The 26,400-nt window shown below is 45.0% G+C and overlaps 1 protein-coding gene across 1 annotated transcript in view; it reads left to right on the forward strand.

Moving 5' to 3' along the window:
- Positions 1–19,858: 19,858 nt before the first annotated feature.
- LPIN1 (lipin 1) overlaps positions 19,859–26,400 on the forward strand; it is a 209,071-nt gene continuing 202,529 nt past the window's right edge. Inside the window, exons 1-2 of the mRNA XM_040427326.1 lie at positions 19,859–20,078; positions 20,154–20,342. Of these exons, the coding sequence (XP_040283260.1) occupies positions 20,202–20,342 (141 nt within the window). The 5' untranslated portion in view covers positions 19,859–20,078; positions 20,154–20,201. The remainder of the gene's footprint in view (positions 20,079–20,153; positions 20,343–26,400) is intronic.

A 26,400-nucleotide genomic window follows, 5' to 3' on the forward strand; every position in this document is an offset into this window, starting at 1 on the left:
TAGGGCAGCAGGTGAGATCACTGAACAAGAGAAACTCAAGAAACTGAAACCGATTGCAAAACATTTTCGGGATAATCATAACAGCAACCCTAGAGGGATTTCTTTCAGGGGGATAGATCGGGTAAGACTGGGGAGGAGGAGACATTAAACGATGCCTCCTTCAGAAAGAAACAAAATGGATGGTTCTGCTTAATACGGTGACCCCTCATGGACTCAATGAGACCCTGAGTTTCAAATCCTTTCTCTAATGTTTTTATGATACGATATTTTATACTTATATTTTCTTTTCATTTTTTTTTTTGTAGCCTCATTTGCCCTTTGAACATTGGAACCATAATATCTCTTATGTGACCATTAGGATGGGTTGAATGGAATGGGAAGTGGGAGAAGACCCCATCATTCGTTTTTGGGAGATACCACTATATGAACTATTAAGACATATCAGCAAAGTGATATGATATTGTGATATATTTTATCTTTTTTTTTTTTACATTAATTTTGGCACTTGTTATTTTATTGTATTTATTATATTTATTGTATATTTGCACTTTGTCACTTTTTATTATGGAATATTTTATGTGTAGACATTATTATTATTATCCATTTTTCCTATAGAATATGGTCCTACTATTATTTTCACAGTTATTATACACTCACCTAAAGAATTATTAGGAACACCATACTAATACGGTGTTGGACCCCCTTTTGCCTTCAGAACTGCCTTAATTCTACGTGGCATTGATTCAACAAGGTGCTGATAGCATTCTTTAGAAATGTTGGCCCATATTGATAGGATAGCATCTTGCAGTTGATGGAGATTTGAGGGATGCACATCCAGGGCACGAAGCTCCCGTTCCACCACATCCCAAAGATGCTCTATTGGGTTGAGATCTGGTGACTGTGGGGGCCATTTTAGTACAGTGAACTCATTGTCATGATCAAGAAACCAATTTGAAATGATTCGAGCTTTGTGACATGGTGCATTATCCTGCTGGAAGTAGCCATCAGAGGATGGATACATGTTCTCATTCTGTTTACGCAAAACTCGGACTCTACCATTTGAATGTCTCAACAGAAATCGAGACTCATCAGACCAGGCAACATTTTTCCAGTCTTCAACTGTCCAATTTTGGTGAGCTCGTGCAAATTGTAGCCTCTTTTTCCTATTTGTAGTGGAGATGAGTAGTACCCGGTGGGGTCTTCTGCCGTTGTAGCCCATCCGCCTCAAGGTTGTGCGTGTTGTGGCTTCACAAATGCTTTGCTGCATACCTCGGTTGTAACGAGTGGTTATTTCAGTCAACGTTGCTTTTCTATCAGCTTGAATCAGTCGGCCCATTCTCCTCTGACCTCTAGCATCCACAAGGCATTTTTGCCCACAGGACTGCCACATACTGGATGTTTTTACCTTTTCACACCATTCTTTGTAAACCCTAGAAATGGTTGTGTTTGAAAATCCCAGTAACTGAGCAGATTGTGAAATACTCAGACCGGCCCGTCTGGCACCAACAACCATGCCACGCTCAAAATTGCTTAAATGACCTTTCTTTCACATTCTGACATTCAGTTTGGAGTTCAGGAGATTGTCTTGACCAGGACCACCCCCCTAAATGCATTGAAGCAACTGCCATGTGATTGGTTGACTAGATAATTGCATTAATGAGAAATAGAACAGGTGTTCCTAATAATTCTTTAGGTGAGTGTATATGCACTAGGACTATGTATCATGTGTATTTCACTAGTAGGGAGGTTTTTGCACTCAGTAATTATGTAAGCGCATGAGTATGTCCCTTATTACTATGATATAGCTGAATAGCGCTAATAATGGATCGGATCAGATTCCACTTTGTTATAGTGGTTCTGACCTTTTCCTTTTAAGTCCTCTTTCTTTTCATACATATTCCTTATAGCTACTGTAGATTTTCTTTCATAAATATTGTTTTGCTTTTGGTGTTTGGATATGGACGCCTAGTATATAGTTTACAGGGTTGCTTGGTTACCCTGTCAGATGTTGTAGCGCATCGCCATGGTGCGCTACGTCCCCTTTGGGAGGCAGGCTGGAATACATGGCGTGCGTTCCACCCCTCCTCCTGATGGGAAAGGTGTCTCCATGTTTTGACCGCGGTGCGCATCATCAGGTGGGGATGCGTCCGATAGGACACAGCAGCTGAAATATGTGAGTTCATTATGTATACTTGGCACCCTTTTTGGATATAAATTTGGGCTGAGGGCTATATTTTATTACCTCCTGACGAAGCTGAGGCGAAACGTGCGTCGAGGTTTTTCTGGCTGACCAGTGTTGTTCCCTCTACCCCCAATCATGTCTTGCGGTATGTACTGCCTACTTGTGTTAGATTCTCTGTGATATATTGCATTATATTATTTGTGGCCTCCTTGATTTGCCCTTGCTGTACCAGTGCTTCAGGTTAGTAGAATCTATCAGTGTTGTTATACACTTCCTAGGTATGTAATCTGCATGGGAATATACCTATATTGTGGGATGTACCCAGGGGGCATACGGTATTAGGTCGGTCACTATGTGCTCTTCATGTTCTACAAGTGCACTTATTTATATTTGTGACTACGCGGGACATGTGTAACATCTATTTGAGGGTAGCAGTAGCAGAGGTTAGGGTATTCTGGCATCTTTGTACGTCTGTTAACTCTTCATTTCTATTTTCATATTGTGATATGCTTTGTATATGGACTTTTTATGCAATAAAGTGGATCTATATTTTTTGACTATTTTGGGCATGTGTCGTTGTTTTTGAGTGAACAACATTGTAGGTATATTATGGTTATTGCATTTATGCCCTGATCTAATGTTGGTGCGGACTGTAAAACACGGTACGTCATGTACCTCTTTCACACGGGCATCATGTTTTTGGCCCGGATAAGATGCGGATGTGCAACGAGCAGGACACTGGGTCAGTTGGGGCTGCTTTGCAGTGGGTCAGATTTAGGTGTAACTAAGTTCGTGACGCCAGTTTCAGCTTGCGCAGGTACTGTAAAAGGGCCCTTTAAGATGGTATAGCTCATGTACTAGGTTAGGAATGCCAGAGGGGGATATTGTCTCTGTATTGTGTCAATGGTGTCTCCTACCTTAGTACGGCTGGACTCCTGTATCCTGGCTCACATACAACAAAATTGAGTGTTGTAAATAGGAGGAATGATGGAATTCCACACAGAGAATAGGGTCCAACTTGTCTTTACTTGAGGTTATCTTATGCAGCTCTAGATCCAAACAATGTTACAGCAATAGTCTAGGGTCCCAGCAGGTATTGGCAATATGTGGCAGGAATTATATATATCTTCTGCATGTATTACATACACCTTTAAGAATCTGGCAGGTATCTGTCTTCTGCTCTGTCTATGTTCTGCTTGGTTTGGGCCTGACTAGCTATGGAGGTACTTATCTTCCCATTTCGTCCTACGGCAGCACAGCATGGGTTAAGCTCGTCTTCATCCCCTTGGCTAGGACCGCCCACCTAGATTAAAATAATTAATTAATTAAATCATTAGTAGAGACTATAAAGCTGGCCTCCCACAATGCTCCACTGTGTTTTTTTATTGTCCTCATTCCTTGAGGATGAAGCCCACCTATATGACCGCATACCGTGGTGTGTCCAGGTTCTAATGGTCTGTAAGAATCGGCGTGTGCCATGTGTGGTTCCCTGGCTGCCGTTCTTAGCCGCTGTGGCGCTGAATAGGAGAGTGATTCACTCTTCTGGATGCTATTTCAAATCGCAGGAGGCGTGTGTCTGGGACCGGAAGTGGAACTCCGAACTTCCGGCTCGCGCCGTGGAACGCACGGTGGAACGAAGGAAGTGCGTCTTCAAGCACACCTGGTGCCTCCCCTACAAGCGCCCCTACAGCTAATTAAGTTAAGTATATAAAGCGGCTCTGTGCAGAGCTCGGCGCCCCTCTGTGCCTGGCAGCCGAGCTCTAGCAGAAATAAGGTAAAAAGCCTGTCTTGGTCAGGCAAATCCTTTATTTATTATATATATATATATATGTTCTCATGATTCCCCTTTTCTCACTGCAGATGTCCTTCTCTTCTGAGAAAGGGGGAAAAAGATCCTGCAAAGGCAGGCATAGACTATGCAAGTCCTTTGAACAGCCATTGCCTGATGAATGTACAGATGATCTGTGTACAAGCTGTAATGTGGACTCTCTAAGGTCTCCACCCAGATCTAATAAGAGGCAGAAGACTAAGCATGGTCTATGTATTTCATGTGTTCAGCCCTTACCCCTGAACTGGTCATCTAATATATGTGAAAATTGCTCGCATCCAGAAGAAGTGTCGGATGCAGAAACTAAAAAATTAATGTCTATGTTTAAAGCCTTTTTGTCGCAAGCCAAAAAGAAAAAGCATTTAACACATAAGAAGCATTATGTCTCTCCATCATCTTCTGAGGAGTCTTCTAGATCTGAGGGTGAAGTGTCTTCAGACTCAGAGCTTGACTTGCCTACCCTGGAAGACAATTTTTTGTTTAACAAAAGTAATGCAAATCACTTGATTAAGGAAGTGAAAAACATCATGGAATCAAAAAAAGAGGAGACAGCCGATAAAGAAGAAGATAACCTTTTTTATTTTCCCAAGAAGAAGGCGTCCGTTTTCCCTAGCCATCCAGTACTCAATACTATTATGCGTAAAGAATGGCAGCAGCCAATAGGAAAAATAAACTTAGGATCAAGATTCAAGTCTATATATAAAATAGACCCGGCTGAATCTACAAGTTGGGAAGTTCCTGCTAGGGTTGATCCTGCTGTCGCCAGATTAGCCAAGAGATCCATGTTTCCTAGCGATGATTCTTCTCTTCTCAAGGATCCAATGGAGAAAAAGGCGGACGGTCTCCTAAAAAGATTGCATTCCTACCTGTCTCTTACAAATAAAGCTGCTATGGCTTCGGTTCCGGTAGCACGTGCTCTGAGGGTCTGGCTAAGTCACCTGGGCAGAGACATAGAAGACAGTGTGTCCAGAGAAGAATTACTCCAACAGTTACCCACATTGAAACTAGCAGCAGAGTTCCTCTGTGATTTCTCTGTAGATTCCTTAAGATTAATAGCTAAGAATATGGCGCTTTCCAACTCCGTCAGAAGATCTGTCTGGCTCAAATTATGGTCTGGAGATTCAGCATCAAAAAATAATCTATGCTCACTCCATTTTGAGCCCGGGAAGTTATTTGGGTCCCATCTAGATAGACTGCTGGAATCCAGTAATGAAGAAAAGGTGTTGAATTTTCCCCAATTCAAGGGTAATGAAAAGAAGCGTTTTTTTCGTCCCTACAGAGAACAAAATTATAGAAGGTATAGATCAAGAGGACGCTTCAACAGAAGCAGACCTGACAGGAGATCCTGGATGCCTTCAGAAAAGTCAAAGCACAGATCAGAGGATGGAAAACCCTCTAAGAAGGAATTCTGACGCCAGAAGCCAAAAAGTAGGAGGTCGGCTGACACATCACTACTCACAGTGGCAAGAGATTACTTCAGACACCTGGGTTCTAAACATCATAAAAGAAGGATACATGTTGGAGCTAGATCGTCATCCAAGGGACAGATTTCTACTGAACAAGAAAGAAGATCCCAGAATTTTCTCTCTTCTAGACGAATTCCTAAAGAAAGGAGCGTTAGAACCAGTACCCAGGCACCAAAGAAGTTCTGGAGTATACTCCAAAATATTTCAGGTTCCCAAACCAGGGGGGAAGTATCGTCTTATAATAGACCTTCGATACCTGAATCAATTCATAAAAAAGATCCATTTCAAAATGGAGACATTAAGATCTATCACAGCGGTGCTCACAGAAAATCAGTTCATGGTCTCTCTAGATCTAAGAGACGCCTACCTGCACATCCCCATAAGGGAAGAATCCAGAAGATTCCTAAGAATAGCGGTCATAAGAAAGAAGAAAGTGTCGCACTTCCAGTTCAAAGCACTACCGTTTGGCCTTTGTTCCTCTCCCAGAATCTTCACCAAGGTGGCAGTCCTGGTTGCAGTACATCTTCGTCTCCAGAGAATACAAGTTTTTCCATATCTCGATGACTGGTTACTGGTAGCTCAGTCAGAAGATCTTCTACACTTTCATCTCAAACAAACTATCATGACGCTTCAAAGACTGGGGTTTTTAATAAATTGGGAGAAATCCGACGTGATTCCTACTACCTCAAAGATTTTTTTGGGTCTGCAGATAGATACACTCTCAATGGCTCTGTTTCTTCCCCCACCAAAGATCAGAGCTCTGAAGAAAGAAATAAAGATTCTCATTTCTTTACGTTCTCCCACAGTCCGCAGAGTGATGAAGACCCTGGGACATCTAACAGCAGTAACGGATGCGGTCCCTTGGGCAAGAATCCATACCAGAGACCTACAGCAAAATATGCTTCAAGTCTGGCATCACACTTCTCACAATCTGGAAGCAAGAGTGAGACTAAGGCCTTCTACAGTTCAGAGCCTCAGGTGGTGGTTGCAATCCAGGAATCTATCCAAGGGGAAGACCTTCAAATATCTACCCCCAGTGGTAATCACTACGGATGCGTCTGGCCGAGGCTGGGGAGCCCATCTTCAAGACAGTTGGATCCAGGGGCTGTGGTCCTCCGAGGACAGGAAGAAGTCTTCAAACTTCAAAGAACTAAAGGTAGTGCAACTGGCACTTCTCCAGTTCAAGAAACTTATAGTAGGAAAACCAGTGTTGATTCGTTCGGACAATCTTGCAACTGTATTTTACCTCAACAAGCAGGGTGGAACGAGGAACAGTTCCCTCCTGAAGTTGTGCAAAGAGATCTTCTGTTGGGCGGAAGCCAATATCTTAGAGCTAAAAGCCTTGCATATAAGAGGTTGCTTGAATATTCAAGCGGATCGTCTGAGCCGGAGGAAAATAGACCCAGCAGATTGGGAACTGAACCAGAGAATATTTCAGAAGATTGTAGCCAGATGGGGATGTCCAGAGTGGGACTTGATGGCATCAGCATCGAACAAAAAGGTTCCCAAATTCTGCTCTCTGAACAAGCTGGACAAGCCCACAATACTGGATGCCTTTTCCTTCAGTTGGAGACGCCTGTTTGTCTACATTTTTCCTCCAGTACCTCTCATTCCAAGAGTCCTGAGGAAGATAATGATGGACAAGCCTCAGACGATATTAATAGCCCCATTCTGGCCAAGGAGGTCGTGGTTCCCTTTACTACTCCAGCTATCCAAGAGGGAGTTCTGGAAGCTTCCCCTAGTTCCAGATCTTCTGTTACAAGATGGTTTCTATCACCAGAACCTCAACCATTTACATCTGACAGCCTGGAGGTTGAGAGAGCTAAGTTAATGCAGATGGGCCTCTCTGATTCTGTAGTTAAGACCTTATTATGTTCCCGCAAAGATTCTACTAATAAAAAATATGCTAAAATATGTAAAAGGTTTACAGCCTGGTTGGCTGAAGCGAACTATGTGAAGATTGAGGTCGGGTCCATTCTTCAATTTCTTCAGGAAGGTTTCCAGAAGGGATTTAAGCCTAACACATTAAAAGCGCACATGACGGCTATCAATATTATGACTGAGAACAAGTTTCTCCATCACCCACTTATTTTCAGATTCTTCAAAGCAATAAGAAGATTGAAACCTACACATAGAGAGCCTACACCAGTCTGGAACCTCTCTCTGGTTCTGAGGAGGCTTACACTTGCTCCATTTGAACCCTTGCAGCAAACTGACTTAAAATGGCTGTCATACAAAGTATTGTTTCTGGTTGCGGTCACCTCCGCAAAAAGAGTAGGTGAACTTCAAGCGCTGTCTTCCAAATACCCTTATTTAAGAATCCTGCCTGATGGGGTCCTTCTTCGCACCATACCATCTTTTACTCCTAAGGTGCCTTCTACTGCTAACAATAATAGAGAAGCCTTTCTCCCCGTGTTTTTTCCTGACCCGGTTGATGAAGAACAAACTCTACTACATACTCTAGATCTGAAAAGGGCAATCGAGATCTATCTCCAGAGAACAGAAGAGTTCCGGTTAGCCGAAAATTTGTTCATATTGTTCACAGGTCCAAGAAGAGGGCAAGAACCTTCCAGAGATACATTAGCTAGATGGCTAAAGGATACTATCAAAGAATCATATTCCTTAGAAGAGATGGTTTCTCCTTTTCCAATTAAAGCCCATTCAACAAGGTCTGCCGCAACCTCCTGGGCTGAACAGGCGCATGTATCTATAGAAGAAATCTGCAATGCTGCCTCCTGGTCCTCATCTCAGACCTTCATGAAGCATTATCGGTTAGACGTCAACGCTAGAAGCTCAGCCTTTGGCACTGGGGTATTAAGTGCAGTTCTTGATGAAAAATCCCCCCTTTCATGATCTATACAAATCCCATGCTGTGCTGCCGTAGGACGAAATGGGAAAGGGAAAATCTGTACCTGGGATTTTACTTTCCTTGAGTCCGAAGGCAGCACAAGTATACCCTCCCTTAAATAAATTTTGTTATTTTTGCATTGAATGAAAGTCTATTCTTTTTAAACACAGTGGAGCATTGTGGGAGGCCAGCTTTATAGTCTCTACTAATGATTTAATTAATTAATTATTTTAATCTAGGTGGGCGGTCCTAGCCAAGGGGATGAAGACGAGCTTAACCCATGCTGTGCTGCCTTCGGACTCAAGGAAAGTAAAATCCCAGGTACAGATTTTCCCTTTCTCCTTGTATTTGGAATCTGTACTTACAGGACTGCTCGCAGGGAATGGTGGTTTCTTCCTGGAGATCTAGTAGTTCTGAAGATGGCTGATTTCTTTGTCATCCAGCTGAGGTAAGGAACTCAGGCTGGAAAGATTGCTTTAGGCCTCAGGTTAGGCCTGAATCCTTGGTTGGGATCCCTGTTTCTGGGAGCTCCTATTCACACAGCCTACCCCAACAGGGGGTGGCTGGTACACTGCCTAGAACTTTCTATCCTCCCTCTGAAGTAGGATCTGGGAACATTCCACTCCTCCTCAGATAGGGGGAAGCTAGCCTGGAATGTACTATTCCAGTCTAGGTATACTAACTGGCTTGGGTCTGTTACATACTGCTGCCACCTGCTGGTGTACATTTGAAATTACAGCAAATACATTCAACACAGACATAGTAATGGCATACAAAATCAATGCAAGGTCAGATTACACAGGGTGACAACACATCTACACTTTAACATCATGAAGCTGGGTGTCAGAGTTTTAGTGAAATACTCTGGGATGTTACATACCCGCTTACTTTAAGTGAAGCCGTCCTCGGCGTATGCTATAATAAAAGGAACAAGCTCTAGGTACCCAATTAATACAAAGTGCTGCATGAATTTACATATAATGACATACATAAGACAAAACATATAACGGTTTCCTCGAGGTTCCTGCCCGCTAGCATAAGGTGTCCAACACACAGTTTCCTTATCTTGGTATAACCAGGTAACCTAAATACTGCACAAAGCTAAACCTTTACTGACTGACTTTGTATGTTCTGGATCCTTTAAACATCAAAGAAAGCATGGGGGTGTCTTTACTCCGTAATCCCACCATGGTGTAATGAAATACTGGCAAATAGAAGGGTGGCTTTATCCTGTATTCCCTTCCCTGCACCATAGCCTGAAGAAATTTGGCTTATAGCACGATCACTATGATGTCTTAGAGGAAGCTAAGTTGTGGCTCTAAGGTTTGAGGCGCCTTACCTTAGGCAAAAGGCTCAGAAGGGGAGGTATGTATCGTCTCCATGTCTTCTGGCAAGTCACAGGAGGAGGGCAGTACGTTCCCATGGATCTCCTGGAATGAGACACCTCCGAATGGGAACAATCCGGAACATTTAACAAGCGGGAAGGAGCAGCCTAGGGCTTCTAACGATTCCCGAAGCAGCAGGGGTACCTGTGAAATAATCTGGACCTGTCAGGACTTAACATTTGGTCCTACCCTGGGTACCTATGGGTATATATCACCGGGTGTAGGCCATTGGTGTTCAACGTCCCTATGTAGACAGTCCGTATAATGGGGGAGAGAACAAGAGCTGTAAAAAGGCACACTTTAAAGTAAGTTGCTACAATTTTTTGTTAAGTGCAATGGTAAGTGCAATCATTTGAAACAGTGCATAATTTCACATTGTGGCACCTGGAAGGATAATACACACAATGGGTAGGATATCTTGAACATTGCATAACATTTGTAAACTGGTTACAAGGACATAAGAATAAAGTGCAAGCTTTTATGTTGCAATAAAACATTTTATAAAATAGTGCAAATTTTATAAGTGCAAGGATAGGCTCAACAATGACTTGAGTCCTTATTCCTGGAAGTGCTTAAAGTTGTAGAAAAGTCCTTTGCAATCCACAGGGCAAAAGTTAATTGTAATCCAAAGGGTTAAAATGTCATAAAATAGCAGCAGGCTATCAGGTAACCTGAGAAAGGGGATATAACATTCAACTTGGAGTTGAGGGGTTTAAAGTGCTGATGGGGGGAGTCCTTACTGACATGACCATCTGGATGAGGACAACAATGGCAACCTGGAACAAAAATGGTTAAAATCACACAAACAATGCCACCAGGTCCTCACCCTTCAGGCAATCAGTCCATGGCGTGGCTCCCAAACAATGTCACTGGATTTTCTTCATGGGAGACACCTTAGGGAGACAGTAGGTGTCCAGCTCCTCGTCACTACTGGAGCTGCTGAAATGCATCAAAGGGAGCTCTAGCCTCTGCTGGTAGCTGAGGGTAGTATTGGTAGTGGTGCGCCACTGACCTCTACCGGTGGCTGGATGGGTTGGCTGTGCAGACAGCCTGGAAAACGCTGCCGTGGCTTGCTGCAGACCGGAATCCACAGCCGGTGCAGGAAGGGGCAGAACTTCTGGCTGCAGGGTGCAGGGAGAGCTGGAGCAGTTGTCTGGGGCTGCTTCAATGGGAGCACGTAGGGTGGCATGAAGCAGGTCTGAACCTTAGGATTAAAGGTCAAGACAGAATTGTTGATTTGTCCTACCCTCAGGGTTGGTGGCGGTGACAAATCGGGAATTAAAGGTGCAGGGGCTGGTTGTGCTTTTTCTTTAAATACCAGCCGGCCATCTGGGGTCTCCTGCAGACATCTGGTCTTAGCTGCAGAGCCTGGATCTTCCTGCCAGGTCTCTGGGGTGATGGCAGGGGAGAGAGGTTTCTGGAGCAGAGTGACTCCTGCTGCAAATAGTCCTTGCATGGACCGCATGGGGGTATACTCAACTTGGTCCCCAACGGACAAGTTGTGCCTCTCCTGGGGCAAGTAATGACGCTTCACTGATATGCGGCCTAAACACTTCTGTGCCTGAATGGTTGTCTTGGAGGAAACCCACGCCTCTTTCTACAGAGAACCATAGGACGGTTCCGGTACGTCTGGTCAGGACGGGATCTCCGGACTGGGGGCTGTCAAGGACCTCCTTCACCCACTCTTCTACGGCCGATTTGTACTCCTAGGCCGTCTGGGCAAAGGCGGTAATCTCATGCGGCACCTCTGGGTTAAGGCAGCTGAGCAGGCTGTAACTGGGCGGTGCTGGGGTCTCTGGACATGGCGGTGGAGCGGACATGGACCGGGCCTGGGCCTCAGGGAGCGGGGTAGCTCCTACCTGATGTCGTGGCCGGGCGGCCGGTTCCGGTGTCCTCCGCTGGTCCTCTCCGGATTCAGGCGCCATCTGGATCACGGCCTTCTTTTCCACTGTCGGAGTGACGTCAGCGACGGCCTCTGCGGGAACGGGTACGATGTCTACATCCATCCGGGCAGGTTCGTCAGCTTCCGCGGGTGCACTGTACACGGCGGAGGGATCCACGGCCTCCTGGTACTCGATTACCAGGTCTGGAACATCGCTATCAGGAATCGGGACTTCATCGTGGGTCTGCTCAGGCATCTCTGGTAGCTCAGGTAGGCTAGATGCAGCAGGGATCTGGAGCGCAGAGGTATCCACGGCCTCCTGTCGGGCAGCAAGAGCTGAGGGTCCGCGACTCTGTATTAGCTGAGAGACCCGGATCTCCATAGGCTGTTCGGGGTATACGTCCTCCCCATCAATGGCCATGGCATTCCATCTTGGTCGCGGATAGGCCATCTTCACTGTGCTCCGGCACACGCTGATTTCTAACACTAAAGGAGGGGCACAGAGGGCGGAGCTTTTATCACCTCTGGCCAGATCATAGACAAGTCCATAGAGGGCGTTCTCCAAGTTTCCCGCTCCTGAAGGGGCGTATTCGATATCTTCGCGCTCCTGGGAGGGCGTTTCTTGATTTCTTTGTCTTTCAGCATGAAGATGCAGCGCCATCTTGGAACGAATATGGCGAATCTCCCCAATAACGAATTAACTCTTCAAGTGCTGCAGCTCTGTTTGGCACAGCAATGCAAGTAAGACAATCATTTTTTAAGCGGTTTTGGTACAATCTTCAGCCCTGATTGTTATACTGTGTAGCAGGCGGTTTAAGTCCGTTTTTTTTTTTTTGCGCACAATTAGTTGCGGTTCTGCTGTTTAGGGATGCACACACAATGCAATCTGATCCTGTTCCCGTGACGCCACTTGAATGCAACGAGCAGGACACTGGGTCAGTTGGGGCTGCTTTGCAGTGGGTCAGATTTAGGTGTAACTAAGTTCGTGACGCCAGTTGCAGCTTGCGCAGGTACTGTAAAAGGGCCCTTTAAGATGGTATAGCTCATGTACTAGGTTAGGAATGCCAGAGAGGGATATTGTCTCTGTATTGTGTCAACGGTGTCTCCTACCTTAGTACGGCTGGACTCCTGTATCCTGGCTCACATGCAACAAAATTGAGTTTTGTAAATAGGAGTAATGGAGGAATGATGGAATTCCACACAGAGAATAGGGTCCAACTTGTCTTTACTTGAGGTTATCTTATGCAGCTCTAGATCCATACAATGTTACAGCAATAGTCTAGGGTCCCAGCAGGTATTGGCAATATGTGGCAGGAATTATATATATCTTCTGCATCTATTACATACACCTTTAAGAATCTGGCAGGTATCTGTCTTCTGCTCTGTCTATGTTCTGCTTGGTTTGGGCCTGACTAGCTATGGAGGTACTTATCTTCTCCTTGTATTTGGAATCTGTACTTACAGGACTGCTCGCAGGGAATGGTGGTTTCTTCCTGGAGATCTAGTAGTTCTGAAGATGGCTGCTTTCTTTGTCATCCAGCTGAGGTAAGGAACTCAGGCTGGGAAGGTTGCTTTAGGCCTCAGGTTAGGCCTGAATCCTTGGTTGAGATCCCTGTTTCTGGGAGCTCCTATTCACACAGCCTACCCCAACAGGGGGTGGCTGGTACACTGCCTAGAACTTTCTATCCTCCCTCTGAAGTAGGATCTGGGAACATTCCACTCCTCCTCAGATAAGGGGAAGCTAGCCTGGAATGTACTATTCCAGTCTAGGTATACTAACTGGCTTGGGTCTGTTACATACTGCTGCCACCTGCTGGTGTACTGTCACGACTGTGACTGATCCAGACAGGTCTGGGAGGAGAAGGTCGCAGCGACTTGCTACTCGCGATAGCTTGTGAGTTTGCTCCGTGGTTCAGGGTATGTCATCTGGGTTTTTCCTTGTGAACCTTTTTGTCCTGACTGGGAGTTTGTAGGCATCCTTCTCAGGTGAGTCCTGTCTGCCACTCCCAGCTACTATATTAGTTTCACTTTCACTTGCAGTCATTGCCAGATATAGTCCTTACTTCCAGTGCTACTCTGACCTTGGAAGGAGATCGTTTGATGGTGTTGCTGTGGAGCTCTTGTCCGGCGTGGACTGTCGTGTTTGGGATCGCCTTCTCTGCCCGTGACTGGATAAGTCTATCTCTGCTGTTGTTTGTTTGTTGCTGTCTTCCCCTGTTGTTTTCCTAGACGTGAGTGATGGTGACTAGCGCTCCCATCGGCCTTTCCCCAGTCCAGTCTTGTTAGGGCGACTGAGGGTTTAGGCATCCTGCTCGCCGCACGGGTTCACACCCCGTCTAGGGTATCAGGGCAGACAGGTGCCAGCTTAGGGTTAGTCAGGGGTGGCCATTCTATTTCCCATCCGTAGATAAGGGTCCCCCTTCCCCTCCGTCTGGTGCGACACGACTGCTGCTGGGATAGCGGTCGTGACATGTACATTTGGAATTACAGCAAATACATTCAACACAGACATAGAAATGGCATACAAAATCAATGCAAGGTCAGATTACACAGGGTGACAACACATCTGCACTTTAACATCATGAAGCTGGGTGTCAGAGTTTTAGTGACATACTCTGGGATGTTACAGATGTGTCACAGGAAAATGCACGATTTTTCCGCGCGTGTGCAAAACATTGTAATGCGTTTTGCACGTGCGTGAGAAAAATCGGCATGTTTGGTACCCAAACCCGAACTTCTTCACAGAAGTTCGGGTTTGGGATCGGTGTTGTGTAAATTGTATTATTTTCCCTTATAACATGGTTATAAGGGAAAATAATAGCATTCTTAATACAGAATGCATAGTACAATAGGGCTGGAGGGGTTAAAAAAAAAAAAAAAAAAAATTTAACTCACCTTAATCCACTTGCTCGCGCAGCCCGGCTTCTTTTCTGTCTTCATCTTTGCTGTGCACAGGAAAAGGACCCTTGATGACATCACTGCGCTCATCACATGGTCCATCACATGATCCATCACCATGGTAAAAAAAGATCATGTGACGGACCATGTGATGAGCGCAGTGACGTCACCACAGGTCCTTTTCCTGTGCACAGCAAAGATGAAGACAGAAGAGAAGCCGGGCTGCGCGAGCAAGTGGATTAAGGTGAGTAAAAAAATGTTTTATTTTTTTTTTAACACCTCCAGCCCTATTGTACTATGCATTTTGTATTAAGAATGTTATTATTTTCCCTTATAACCATGTTATAAGGGAAAATAATAATGATCGGGTCCCCATCCTGATCATCTCCTAGCAACCGTGCGTGAAAATCGCACCGCATCCGCACTTGCTTGCGGATGCTTGCGATTTTCATGCAGCCCCATTCACTTCTATGGGGCTTGCGTTGCGTGAAAAACGCACAAAATAGAGCTTGCTGCGATTTTCACGCAACGCACAAGTGATGTGTGAAAATCACCGCTCATGTGCACAGCCCCATAGAAATGAATGGGTCAGGATTCAGTGCGGGTGCAATGCGTTCACCTCACGCATTGCACCCGGGCGGAAAACTCGCCCGTGTGAAAGGGGCCTTAGTGTGCAACAACCCCCCCCCCACACACACACACACACTTTATGGTGCCTAAGTTGGGGTGGGCACACTCTATATGACCAATTCAACAGCAAGTAGAGTTCATGGAGGGGAGGGGGGGGGGGGGATGGAGCATACTGTCCTGAGTCCTCTATATAATAATGACCCTAAAGAACAGTGTCCTCCCAACCACACAAGAACTCTGCTTGCTGCTGCTCTCTGTCTTCCCCCCCATGAACAGAGTTACTGGCACTCACTGCTGTGCTGACTGTGGTCAGGTGGCATGGGCACACCACAGGGGCAAGTGTTGCTGCCTGCTGAGCCGGCGGCGGTGATGCTGGGGCAGGGCTGTTGGAGTCCATTTTCTTCTCCGGTCCAGTGGGTGGCTGAATGAGGCAGGCAGAGACAGCGTGAGCGCGGTATACAACTGCCGCCTGCGCCCACCTGCACAGTTCTGTCAGCTGAGCCAGCGGTGCACTAGCCAATCAGTAGCAGGAGCTTTGCACTGCTAAATGCTAATTGGCCAGTGCAGTGCCCAGCAGACAGAAGAGAGAGCGCTGTGCTGAATGTCACTGGCTGGGTCACACAGGGAGGAACATCGGTGTGAGTTGTGTACATAATGGGGGAGGGGGCCCTGAGCAGAGGGGAAGCAGGGCCCGGGAGTCAACAGAAGACAAGCCTGCTGTGGGCCTGTGCCAATGCCCGACAGCGATCTCGATCATAATATATAAACTGAGTCTGCAGACTTAGGGGGCGGGGCCTTCCAAGCACTCCGGCCCCCACACTGCCACGGGCCCCATAGCAGCTTTGTGGTCTGCCTATATTGGCGGTACGCCACTGATTGTGGCATTCCTGAGGAAAAAAAGACTTAGGGCTCATGCACACGGATGTAATTTTGGTCCGCATCCGATCCGCAAAATGTTCATCTCAAATCGGGCCGCAAAAGATGCGGTTCTGTGGCCTCATCAAAAAATAGAACAATAGAACATAACCTATTCTTGTCTGTTGTGCCTGGTGACAGAACCTGGTATGGTTGATCCTGCTGATTACAATGATACTTATCTTGTGAAAATCGGTCCTGAGAGAAAAAAGACTTATAGTGATTATGCAATTGAGGGCTTAAAGGCCGTGTACACCTTTTGGAGGCATTTTTTTTTGTTATTGCATTTTACTCAATTTGGGCTAAAAATCATTTTTTCAATTGGTCTTTATTAAAAAGACTGAGTCGTTCTGTCACAAAGGGTTAACTGTTTATCTAGCTGTGTGAATCCTACTTTTTACTTTCACTTTGTGCTGGTCATCTAATAACCCTTATCTCTAATTTACTAAGAGGTCATAAACACCTATTTTAGCCACATTCTTATCAGTAAGATAAGAACTGAGCTATAATGAGTGTTTATAATGTCAGAGAGCAGAGATAAGGAGCCCGTCAGCTCCCTGCCTGACAGAAGAGAGAAAATTCAGATTCCTCTGTTAGAGCATCTCAGCCCTGTACAGAAAAAAGAGCTCCATATTTTTAATAAAGACAAATTAAAAAAATGATTTTTAGCTCACAATGGGTACAATGCAATAAAAAAAAAAAATTGCCCCCAAAGGTGTACATAGTCTTTAAGTGCACAGAGGGGCGTGGACAGCATTAGAAAGCTGAGGAGATGAGGTGCACTGACAAACTAGGCTCTGCCCCTCTTTGCACTGAAGCCCTCATTTTCATTTTTCTCAGGAATGCCACAACTGATTTTCACAAGACAGGTACGGTTTTATTCTGTAGGATCAACCGTACTAGGCAGTATGCCTGGTTTAATGGGATTTATCCTGTTGACAGTCTTTAAAGGTATCACATTTCAGAGGGTGAGCAGTATACCAATGTTGTCTGTATTTGTAATAAGCACCACCAATGACAAGTACATCTGGCACTGTTTTGATCAGGCGGTGGAGGTCAGCACTATAATATCTGATTATACTGTGTACCCAGCCATGCCATGTGCCAGCAGAGTGACACCAGCAGATACATAAAACTCAAAGATCCCAAAACAAAAAGTCTGCATTGCCCCCGGGGTCCACAGCCCTGTATGGTGGTATGTGACCATGCCTCATGTGCACATTTCCTTTACTGCCTTGGTATTTATAATCCGAGCTGTGTTGACAAGGAACTGAGAGGACAAAACACATGGATGCCAAGTGTCCGGCTGGCGTGGTGCCTTGCTTCAGAATTTCAGCTGCTATGACTGCTTATCCAACACTGAAGCTATCATGACAATCATAGGGCCCCAAAGTAAAACTTGTATGGGCTCCCCAATGACATGTCTGCAGAATTTACATTTTCAGAAATTTTTTAACGAGTGCCTATATAAATACAGCTCATACAAAAAAAAACATAATTGTCGATGTATTTACAGCTGAACAATGGCCTAGATACATTGATAAATCTTCTCCATACATCAATATATCACTGCTTCACTTTAGCCACCACTAGGTGGCGCTCAGTGCATAGGAATTTATACAGTTACTATTGAACTCAGCGGAAGCAGTACAATATCAATGCACTGAGCTCCTCCTAGTGGTGGCTGCAGTAAAATGTGATGCATTCATGTAAAAACGCAGAAGAAGAAGTTTACCACCAGGCTTCCCCTCACCACAGGCCTCGTAGCGTGGCGTGGACTGCCTCCACAATAAGTACCATCAGTGATGCAAATTGCTCTAAATATATGAAGACAGTGCACAGGGCATATAATAGTAGACACAACTCGATGTTAGACATTTTATTCCCACGCCATTTGACAATTAAAAAAACAGAACTCAACAGAGGGTGTAAGAGAATCTTCTTTATTGAAAATGAATCAGCATAAAAAAACAAGTGTTTCAGGGATACTCAAAGCCCCTTCATCAGATTACAGTAGCACTAGCAGCAACCGTAGCCTGGTAAAGGGGACTTGAGTATCCACGAAATGCATTGTTTTTTTAATGCTGATTCATTTGCAATAAAGAACATTCTCTTACACCATCTGTCTGTGCCGGTTTTCTTGCGCCAAGCAGCAAATACTGCAAAACTACATTGGTTCCTTTGAGAGATTGGGCATCTCCAACAAAGGCATTTCATCTGGCATACCTGGCACCTCGGATTTCAGGCCTCACAAGCCTACCATAGAATTGTGTCTATCCTTAGCACAACTCAACAAGGTGAGCCTCCACATTGGAGATCTCCGTCTTCGGCCAACCACCCAGGACGTACTTCCCGTACGTTGCGAATCCTTCTGTTTTTTTACACAGTGATTCCATGTCTTCTATTTGAATTCTTTCAATAGTCACAATTTTACCCTGATAGGAAAAAACCCAGGTAAGCGTCAGGTATGAAGGTCTTTCGCCAATTATTTTGACACAAACAGTAACTTAACACGTTTTTTTGTAGGGTTCGGTAGTATGTGCTATGCTCCACTTTGGGGATAGGATAGGGGATAACTAACTGGTTGCTGGGGGTCCAACTGCTGGGAACCCCATAAATCCCGAGAAAGGGAGTCCCATTCCCCCATTCTTGAGGAGTGGCAGGTCATAAATTTGCACTGCCTAGCAATTAATTCTCCATAGGACCACCGAATATAGCTAAGCACTGTACTTAGCTATCTCAGGCAGTCCCATAAAAATTAATAGAATGGCAGGGCGCATGCCCGAACTTCTGCTCCATCAGGATGGGGGGAACATGACCTCTGTTAGTGGAATCAGTGGGGGTCCCAGCAGTGTTCCATCGGTCATCTTCTATATGTGGTGGGTGGCCTTAGAGCCATCGACACAAGTAAGGTAGCTCTCACCATGGCAGGGACAGAAATATTACAGGTCCAGGTCCTGTAAAACCAGCTGTCATCTAGGGATCTGTTCAGGGCTGTCATGAGCATGCACAGAGAAAGGGGTGGGATTACATCATCCTAGCACAGCTTGCATACCCCCAACAGAGCCATATGTGACCTTAGCAAACAGCTGCAGTATTGAAAGGAGGAGGTGAAACAACACTTTTAAACTACAAAATTCTACTTTCCAGTAGTCACCACTAGAGGGAGCATTCTGCATGCAGTCTATACACTGAACCCAATAATAAAGTGTACGCAGTAAACTCCTAACCTGTAGCAGAGTAAAGAACTCCAGATTACACACCACTGTAAGGAATCTTGGTCTGTCCTGAACTGGCAAAACTATTTTTACACTGTAACAAGTGGCATTATGTAGCGTTATGTAGCAACCCAAGAAACACAGTGTTCAAACCTTCTGAGAGGTATAGATGTCAACCCTCCAAAATACTGGCAAATTTTGCTTGTCCCAGCTTAAAAAATGGGTGGATATTATAAACTCTGCCCAGAAGTGGGGAAGAGGCAAGGCTTAAATGCCCCAAAAGTATGTGAGAGGCCGTAGGCGAGTACAGTAGAGACAACTGCACACGACCACTTCAGAACGTGTAGCTTCATATTCTCAATTGGTGGTCACCCAGACAGGAAGTCAGGTGGTTGCTAAGAAACTGAAGCTGAGAGATGGCTAAGCTTTCTGTCACCTGAGGGCTGTATCTAGTACCCTGACTTTCCAGAATGGCTTGTTGGGGAACTCTTCTGGTATCCAACATGGGGGCATATGACCAGCCAGCCCACCATAGCTTAGCATGGAAGGTTCAAACAGTCTACCAGGTCAGCTTGGACTTAGTAGGTGGGTCATATATACACGGCAGGGTGGCAGCTGTCTCAAACTATGATATACGTGGAGATACCTCCCTGAAAAGGCTAGATGAGAGAAGTCGCTGTGTTGTGAGCTCCTCAGCCCATGCTTTGTGTATGAACTCGAGCAAGTCAGTGAAGTGGAATACTTTGAGAGTCAGTTGTAAGGGAAGAGTGTTCTAGCTGTCTGTCTCAGATTTCTGGGTTAGCTGCCATTCCAAGAACTTGTGCAGGTAAAATTAGCAAGCAAACACGATCAGCGTAAATACGTTTACCCTGAGTCTTCATTGTCAATTCCTTCAGTGCAGGATGCTGGATCACAGCAAAAATACTGGGGAGATTGCAGCCCACCCAGCATGAAGGTACACTCTGAAGAGGACTTGTCCAGAGAGCATCCAGAGAAGGGAAGCCAGGACAGTCTCCCAGAAGACCACTTAGAGGACAAAAGACTGACAGTAGCTGGCATACCGCTGGGCCTGGAGTACCACTGGTCCTGGGTAACGTAATCTTATTATCTGCTCTGCAGTCCCTGCTAGACATGTGGAAATGTAAGGTGGGCATAGACCGGGGGATTACTTACCATGCACAATGAAAAAAACAATCTATAGAAAAACACAGGGACAACCCACTTGTAAATATCTATCTATCTAATATCTATCTATCTATCTATCTGCAAGACATGTGGAAATGTAAGGTGGGCAAAGACCGGGGGATTACTTACCATGCACAACGAATTAGCAATCCATACTAAAACACAGGGACAACCCAATTGTAGTGGTATTGAAATGTAATCTAATCTATCTATCTATCTATCTATCTATCTATCTATCTAATATCTATCTAATATCTATCTATCTAATATCTATCTATCTATCTAATATCTATCTAATATCTATCTATCTATCTGCTAGACATGTGGAAATGTAAGGTGGGCAAAGACCGGGGGATTACTTACCATGCACAACGAAAATAGCAATCCATAGAAAAACACAGGGACAACCCACTTGTAGCGGTATTGAAATGTAATCTAATCTATCTATCTAATATCTATCTCTTTAGCATCTCTTTTATATGTAACATCAGTATATATTTGTGAACATATAACATCAGGCCTGATTTATTTTTATTTGAGAAAACATTAAAATGTTTTTCATACTTTAACTGGAGTTCATGGAGTTCAGGAATGCCAATCACTAGAAAGTTATAATTAGGAGCTGTAAATAATAAGGACATCATGTACCGTAGACAACTCAATTTGCTTTTAATGGCAATTTCCATTTTTCCATTTAATTATAATGGTCATAATTTTTTTTAACACTTTTTATCATTTATAAACAGACTTTTCTGCATGACACATTATTATTTGATGGGTTATATCTTTTAATTAATTAATGGAGTAGATAGGCACACTTCATCTGGAGTAACCCAGAGACCTCGATATTCTCAGGTCAGATATTCAATATTCTAGACATGCACTCTCCGTTTGGAATTACTTAAAGAACATTATTCATATCTCAAATACATATATGTTTATTAAAAATATAAAATAGTATACACCTTATCCAGACTAATCAGAGGGTGAGCCGCTATTTTATATATACTACAGTCTACATATCTTTTAATTAGATAGATAGTAGTGTTGATCAAGCATGCTCGGCCGAACACCAGTTCGGCTCGAGCATCTCGATGCTCGGCACATGTCGGTATTCGGCGGAATACCGTGTGTACTCGAGCGCAATGCTCAAGTCTCCTCCCCGCACGTTTGTTGGCTGCTACGCAGCCAATAAACGTGCAGATGGGTACTGCCCTTCACTGTAATTCCGTAGCCATGTTGATTACTGGCATTACAGTGATTGGCTGGCCGGAATGCGTCATCGGGTGCTATATAGTCAGAGACCCAAAAGTCCTTTTATAGACTATTGTGTGTGGCAGCAGCAATATAAATTTTCAGCGCAACCTGCGCTAAATTGCTAGATCTTTACAGACCCAAAAGTCCATTTAAGGACTGTTGTGTGTGGCAGAAATATCTATTTTTAGCGCATCCAGCGTGCAATAGTTAGGCTGCTGCAGACAGTGACATTAGCTGCACTACATCTCCTGTGTAACGTGTGAACATACAAAAAATATCAGTGATATCCAGTGTACTTTTTCCGTAGACAGTGTCCGCTGCGGACAGTAACATTACCTGGGGTACATGTCCTGTGCAACGTTTCCACATCCCAAATACCTGTGACATTTCCTGTAATTTTTTATTAGCCGCTAGTGACATCAGCGACATTATCTGCGGTATTTCTCCTGTGTAACGTTTCCACATCCAAAATACCCGTGACATTCCCTGTAATTTTATATTAGCCGCTGGTGACATCAGCGACATTATCTGCGGTATATATCCTGTGTGACGTTTCCACAACCCAAACACCTGTGACATTCCCTGTAATTTTTTATTAGCAGCTGGTGACATCAGCGACATTATCTGCGGTATTACTCCTGTGTAACGTTTTATACATCCCAAATACCTGTGACATTCGCTGTAATTTTATATTAGCCGCTGCTGACATCAGCGACATTATCTGCGGTATTTCTCGTGTGTAACGTTTTTACATCCCAAATACTTGTGACATTCCCTGCAATTTTTTATTAGAGGCTGGTGACATCAGCGACATTATCTGCAGAATTTCTACTGTGTAACGTTTACACATCCCAAATACTTGTGACATTTCCTGCAATTTTATATTAGCCGCTGGTGACATCAGCGACATTATCTGCAGTATATATCCTGTGTGACGTTTCCACTTCCCAAACACCTGTGACATTCCCTGTAATTTTTTATTAGCCGCTGGTGACATCAGCGACATTATCTGCGGTATTTCTCCTGTGTAACGTTTTTACATCCCAAATACTTGTGACATTCCCTGCAATTTTTTATTAGAGGCTGGTGACATCAGCGACATTATCTGCAGAATTTCTACTGTGTAACGTTTCCACATCCCAAATACTTGTGACATTTCCTGCAATTTTATATTAGCCGCTGCAAACATCAGCGACATTATCTACGATATTTTTCCTATGTAACGTTTTATACATCCCAAATACCTGTGACATTCCCTGCAATTTTATATTAGCCGCTGGTGACATCAGCGACATTATCTGCGGTATATCTCCTGTGTGACGTTTCCACATCCCAAACACCTGTGACATTCCCTGTAATTTTTTATTAGCCGCTGGTGACATCAGCGACATTATCTGCTGTATTACTCCTGTGTAATGTTTTATACAGCCCAAATACTTGTGACATTCCCTGTAATTTTATTTGAGCCTCTACTGACATCAGCGACATTATCTGCGGTATTTCTCCTGTGTAACGTTTCCACATTCAAAATACCTGTGACATTCCCTGTAATTTTATATTAGCCGCTGCTGACATCAGCGACATTATCTGCGGTATATATCCTGTGTGACGTTTCCACATCCCAAACACCTGTGACATTCCCTGTAATTTTTTATTAGCCGCTGGTGACATCAGCAACATTATCTGCGGTATTACTCCTGTGTAACGTTTTATACATCCCAAATACCTGTGACATTCGCTGTAATTTTATATTAGCCGCTGCTGACATCAGCGACATTATCTGCGGTATTTCTCCTGTGTAACGTTTTTACATCCCAAATACTTGTGACATTCCCTGCAATTTTTTATTAGAGGCTGGTGACATCAGCGACATTATCTGCAGAATTTCTACTGTGTAACGTTTCCACATCCCAAATACTTGTGACATTTCCTGCAATTTTATATTAGCCGCTGCAGACATCAGCGACATTATCTGCGATATTTTTCCTGTGTAACGTTTTATACATCCCAAATACCTGTGACATTCCCTGTAATTTTATATTAGCCGCTGGTGACATCAGCGACATTATCTGCGGTATATCTCCTGTGTGACGTTTCCACATCCCAAACACCTGTGACATTCCCTGTAATTTTTTATTAGCCGCTGGTGACATCAGCGACATTATCTGCTGTATTACTCCTGTGTAATGTTTTATACATCCAAAATACTTGTGACATTCCCTGTAATTTTATTTTAGCCTCTACTGACATCAGCGACATTATCTGCGGTATTTCTCCTGTGTAACGTTTCCACATTCAAAATATCTGTGACATTCCCTGTAATTTTATATTAGTCGCTGCTGGCATCAGCGACATTATCTGCAGTATTTCTCCTGTGTAATGTTTCCACATCCCAAATACCTGTGACATTCCCTGTAATTTTTTATTAGCCGCTGCTGACATCAGAGACATTATCTGCGGTTTATCTCCTGTGTGACGTTTCCACATCCCAAATACCTTTTTTAATTTTCTTGCGCATGCACTTACAAATCCTACGCTACTGTACGTGTGACATACTTTCAAGCATATATAAGATTTAATATGAAGAAGGCGAGCAGTAAGGGACAAAGAAGTGGCCGTGATGCTGATAGTGCACGCAGAGGCCGTGGCCCTGGGCGCGTTGAAACTGTGCCTGCTGCCAGAGCCCAAGAAAAACAATCATCCACGATACCTAGCTTCATGTCCCAGTTTGCAGGGTGGCGCAGGACAACGCGTTCGAAGTCAGACCAGTGCGACCAGGTGGTAGGTTGGATTGCAGCAGATAATGCTTCCAGTCAGCAAAGCACAGCCCTGTCTTCCACCAAGTCCAGTCTCAGTAGCCAAGAGTCTGTTCACCACAATCCTCACTATGATCCTCCTTGCTCCCACCATGGAGAGTCTTGCCAAACAAGTAATCCCACACTCGGATCTTCTGAGGAGCTCTTTTCAGCACCATTCCTTCATTTGGGCCTCTCGACAAGCCCGCTTGAAGAGGGACATGAGATCTCGTGCCCTGATTCCGAAACTCTTGAGCATCCAGTCACAAGAAGATGACGGTGGGGAACAGCAATTAGTGTTTCACGAGGTAGTTGCTGATGAGACACAGTTGCCAATAAGTCCACGGCAATTAGTGTCTCAAGAGGTTGATGATGAGGATGAGACACAGTTGTCAATAACTGAGGTTGTTGTTAGGTCAACAAGTCAGGAGGATGAGCAGAGTGAGGAAGTGGAAGAGGATGTGGTGGACGATGAAGTCACTGACCCAACCTTGGAAGGTGGCAAGCCGAGCAAGGACAGCAGTACAGAAGGGGAGGGATTCGCAGCACCGCAACAGGCTGGAAGAGGCAGTAGGGTGGCAACATGGAGAAGGTGGACCACACCAAACAGGCCCGCAACTGTTCCCCGGAGCACACCCTTGCGTAAATCTCCCTTGCCAAGGGGTAGGTGTTCCGCAGTCTGGCGCTTTTTTGAGGAAAGTGCGGATGACAAAAGAATTGTAATTTGCAACCTGTGCCATACAAAAATGAGCAGAGGTGTGAACACTAGCAACCTCACCCCCACCAGCATGATCCGCCACATGGGAGCAAAGCACCGTAATAGGTAGGCCGAACGCCTGGGTCTACAATAAGTGTCTGCGGGTCACACCACTGCCTCCTCTTCCCCTGTGTTATGTGCTGGCCAATCCCCTGTCGAAGGTGTAGGCCCGTATGCCTCCCGCCCTGCACCTGGACCTTTGCAAGCCCCATCAGCGACCACATCCACTTCCGTGTCAAAGCGCAGCGTACAAATGTCCTTATCCCAGGCATTTCAACGCAAGCGCAAATACCCAGCCACCCACCCACAGGCCATAGCACTAAATGTGCAACTTTTCTAATTACCGGCCCTTGAAATGTTGCCATTTAGGCTTGTGGACACTGAGGCCTTCCGCATTCTGATGTCAGCGGCCGTCCCTTGTTACGCAGTCCCCAGCTGCCACTATTTTTCACGGTGTGCCGTGCCCGCCTTACACCAACATGTGTCCCGTAACATCACTCGTGCCCTGACCAACGCAGTTACTGGGAAGGTCCACTAAACAACTGACACATGGACAAGTGCATTCGACCAGAGACACTACATTTTCCTGACAGCACACTGAATGAACGTTGTGGAGGCCGGAAGCGAGTCTTACCCTGGGATGGCACAGGTGCTACCGATGCCAATGATTGTTGGCCCTAATTCCATCAGGGTTTACACCACCACGTATGTTAGTGGCTCCAACCCCCACTTCACCTCCTCCACCTCCTCCTCCACTTCCACCTCAGAATTTTCCTCTTGCAGCACCAGTCAGCCATCAGTCGGTAGCTGGAAGCAGTGTAGCACTGCAGTGGGGAAGCGGCAACAGGCCGTGCTTAAGCTGATCTGTTTAGGTGACAAACAGCACACCAGCGCAGAGCTTTGGCAGGGGATAAGAAAACCAGACTGAGCTGTGGTTCTCGCCACTCAACCTAGAACCAGGCATAGTTGTGTCTGATAATGGCCGTAACTTGGTGGGAGCTTTGGAGCTCGGCAAGCTCACACACATCCCATGCCTAGCCCACGTCTTCAACTTAGTGGTTCACCTGTTTCTCAAAACCTACCCCAATTTGCCTGAGGTACTGGTGAAGGTGCGCCGCGTGTGTGCCTATTTCCGCAAGTCATCGACAGCTTCC

This window comes from Bufo bufo, chromosome 4 (genome assembly GCF_905171765.1).
Source record: "Bufo bufo chromosome 4, aBufBuf1.1, whole genome shotgun sequence".
NCBI classification, from domain to species: domain Eukaryota; kingdom Metazoa; phylum Chordata; class Amphibia; order Anura; family Bufonidae; genus Bufo; species Bufo bufo.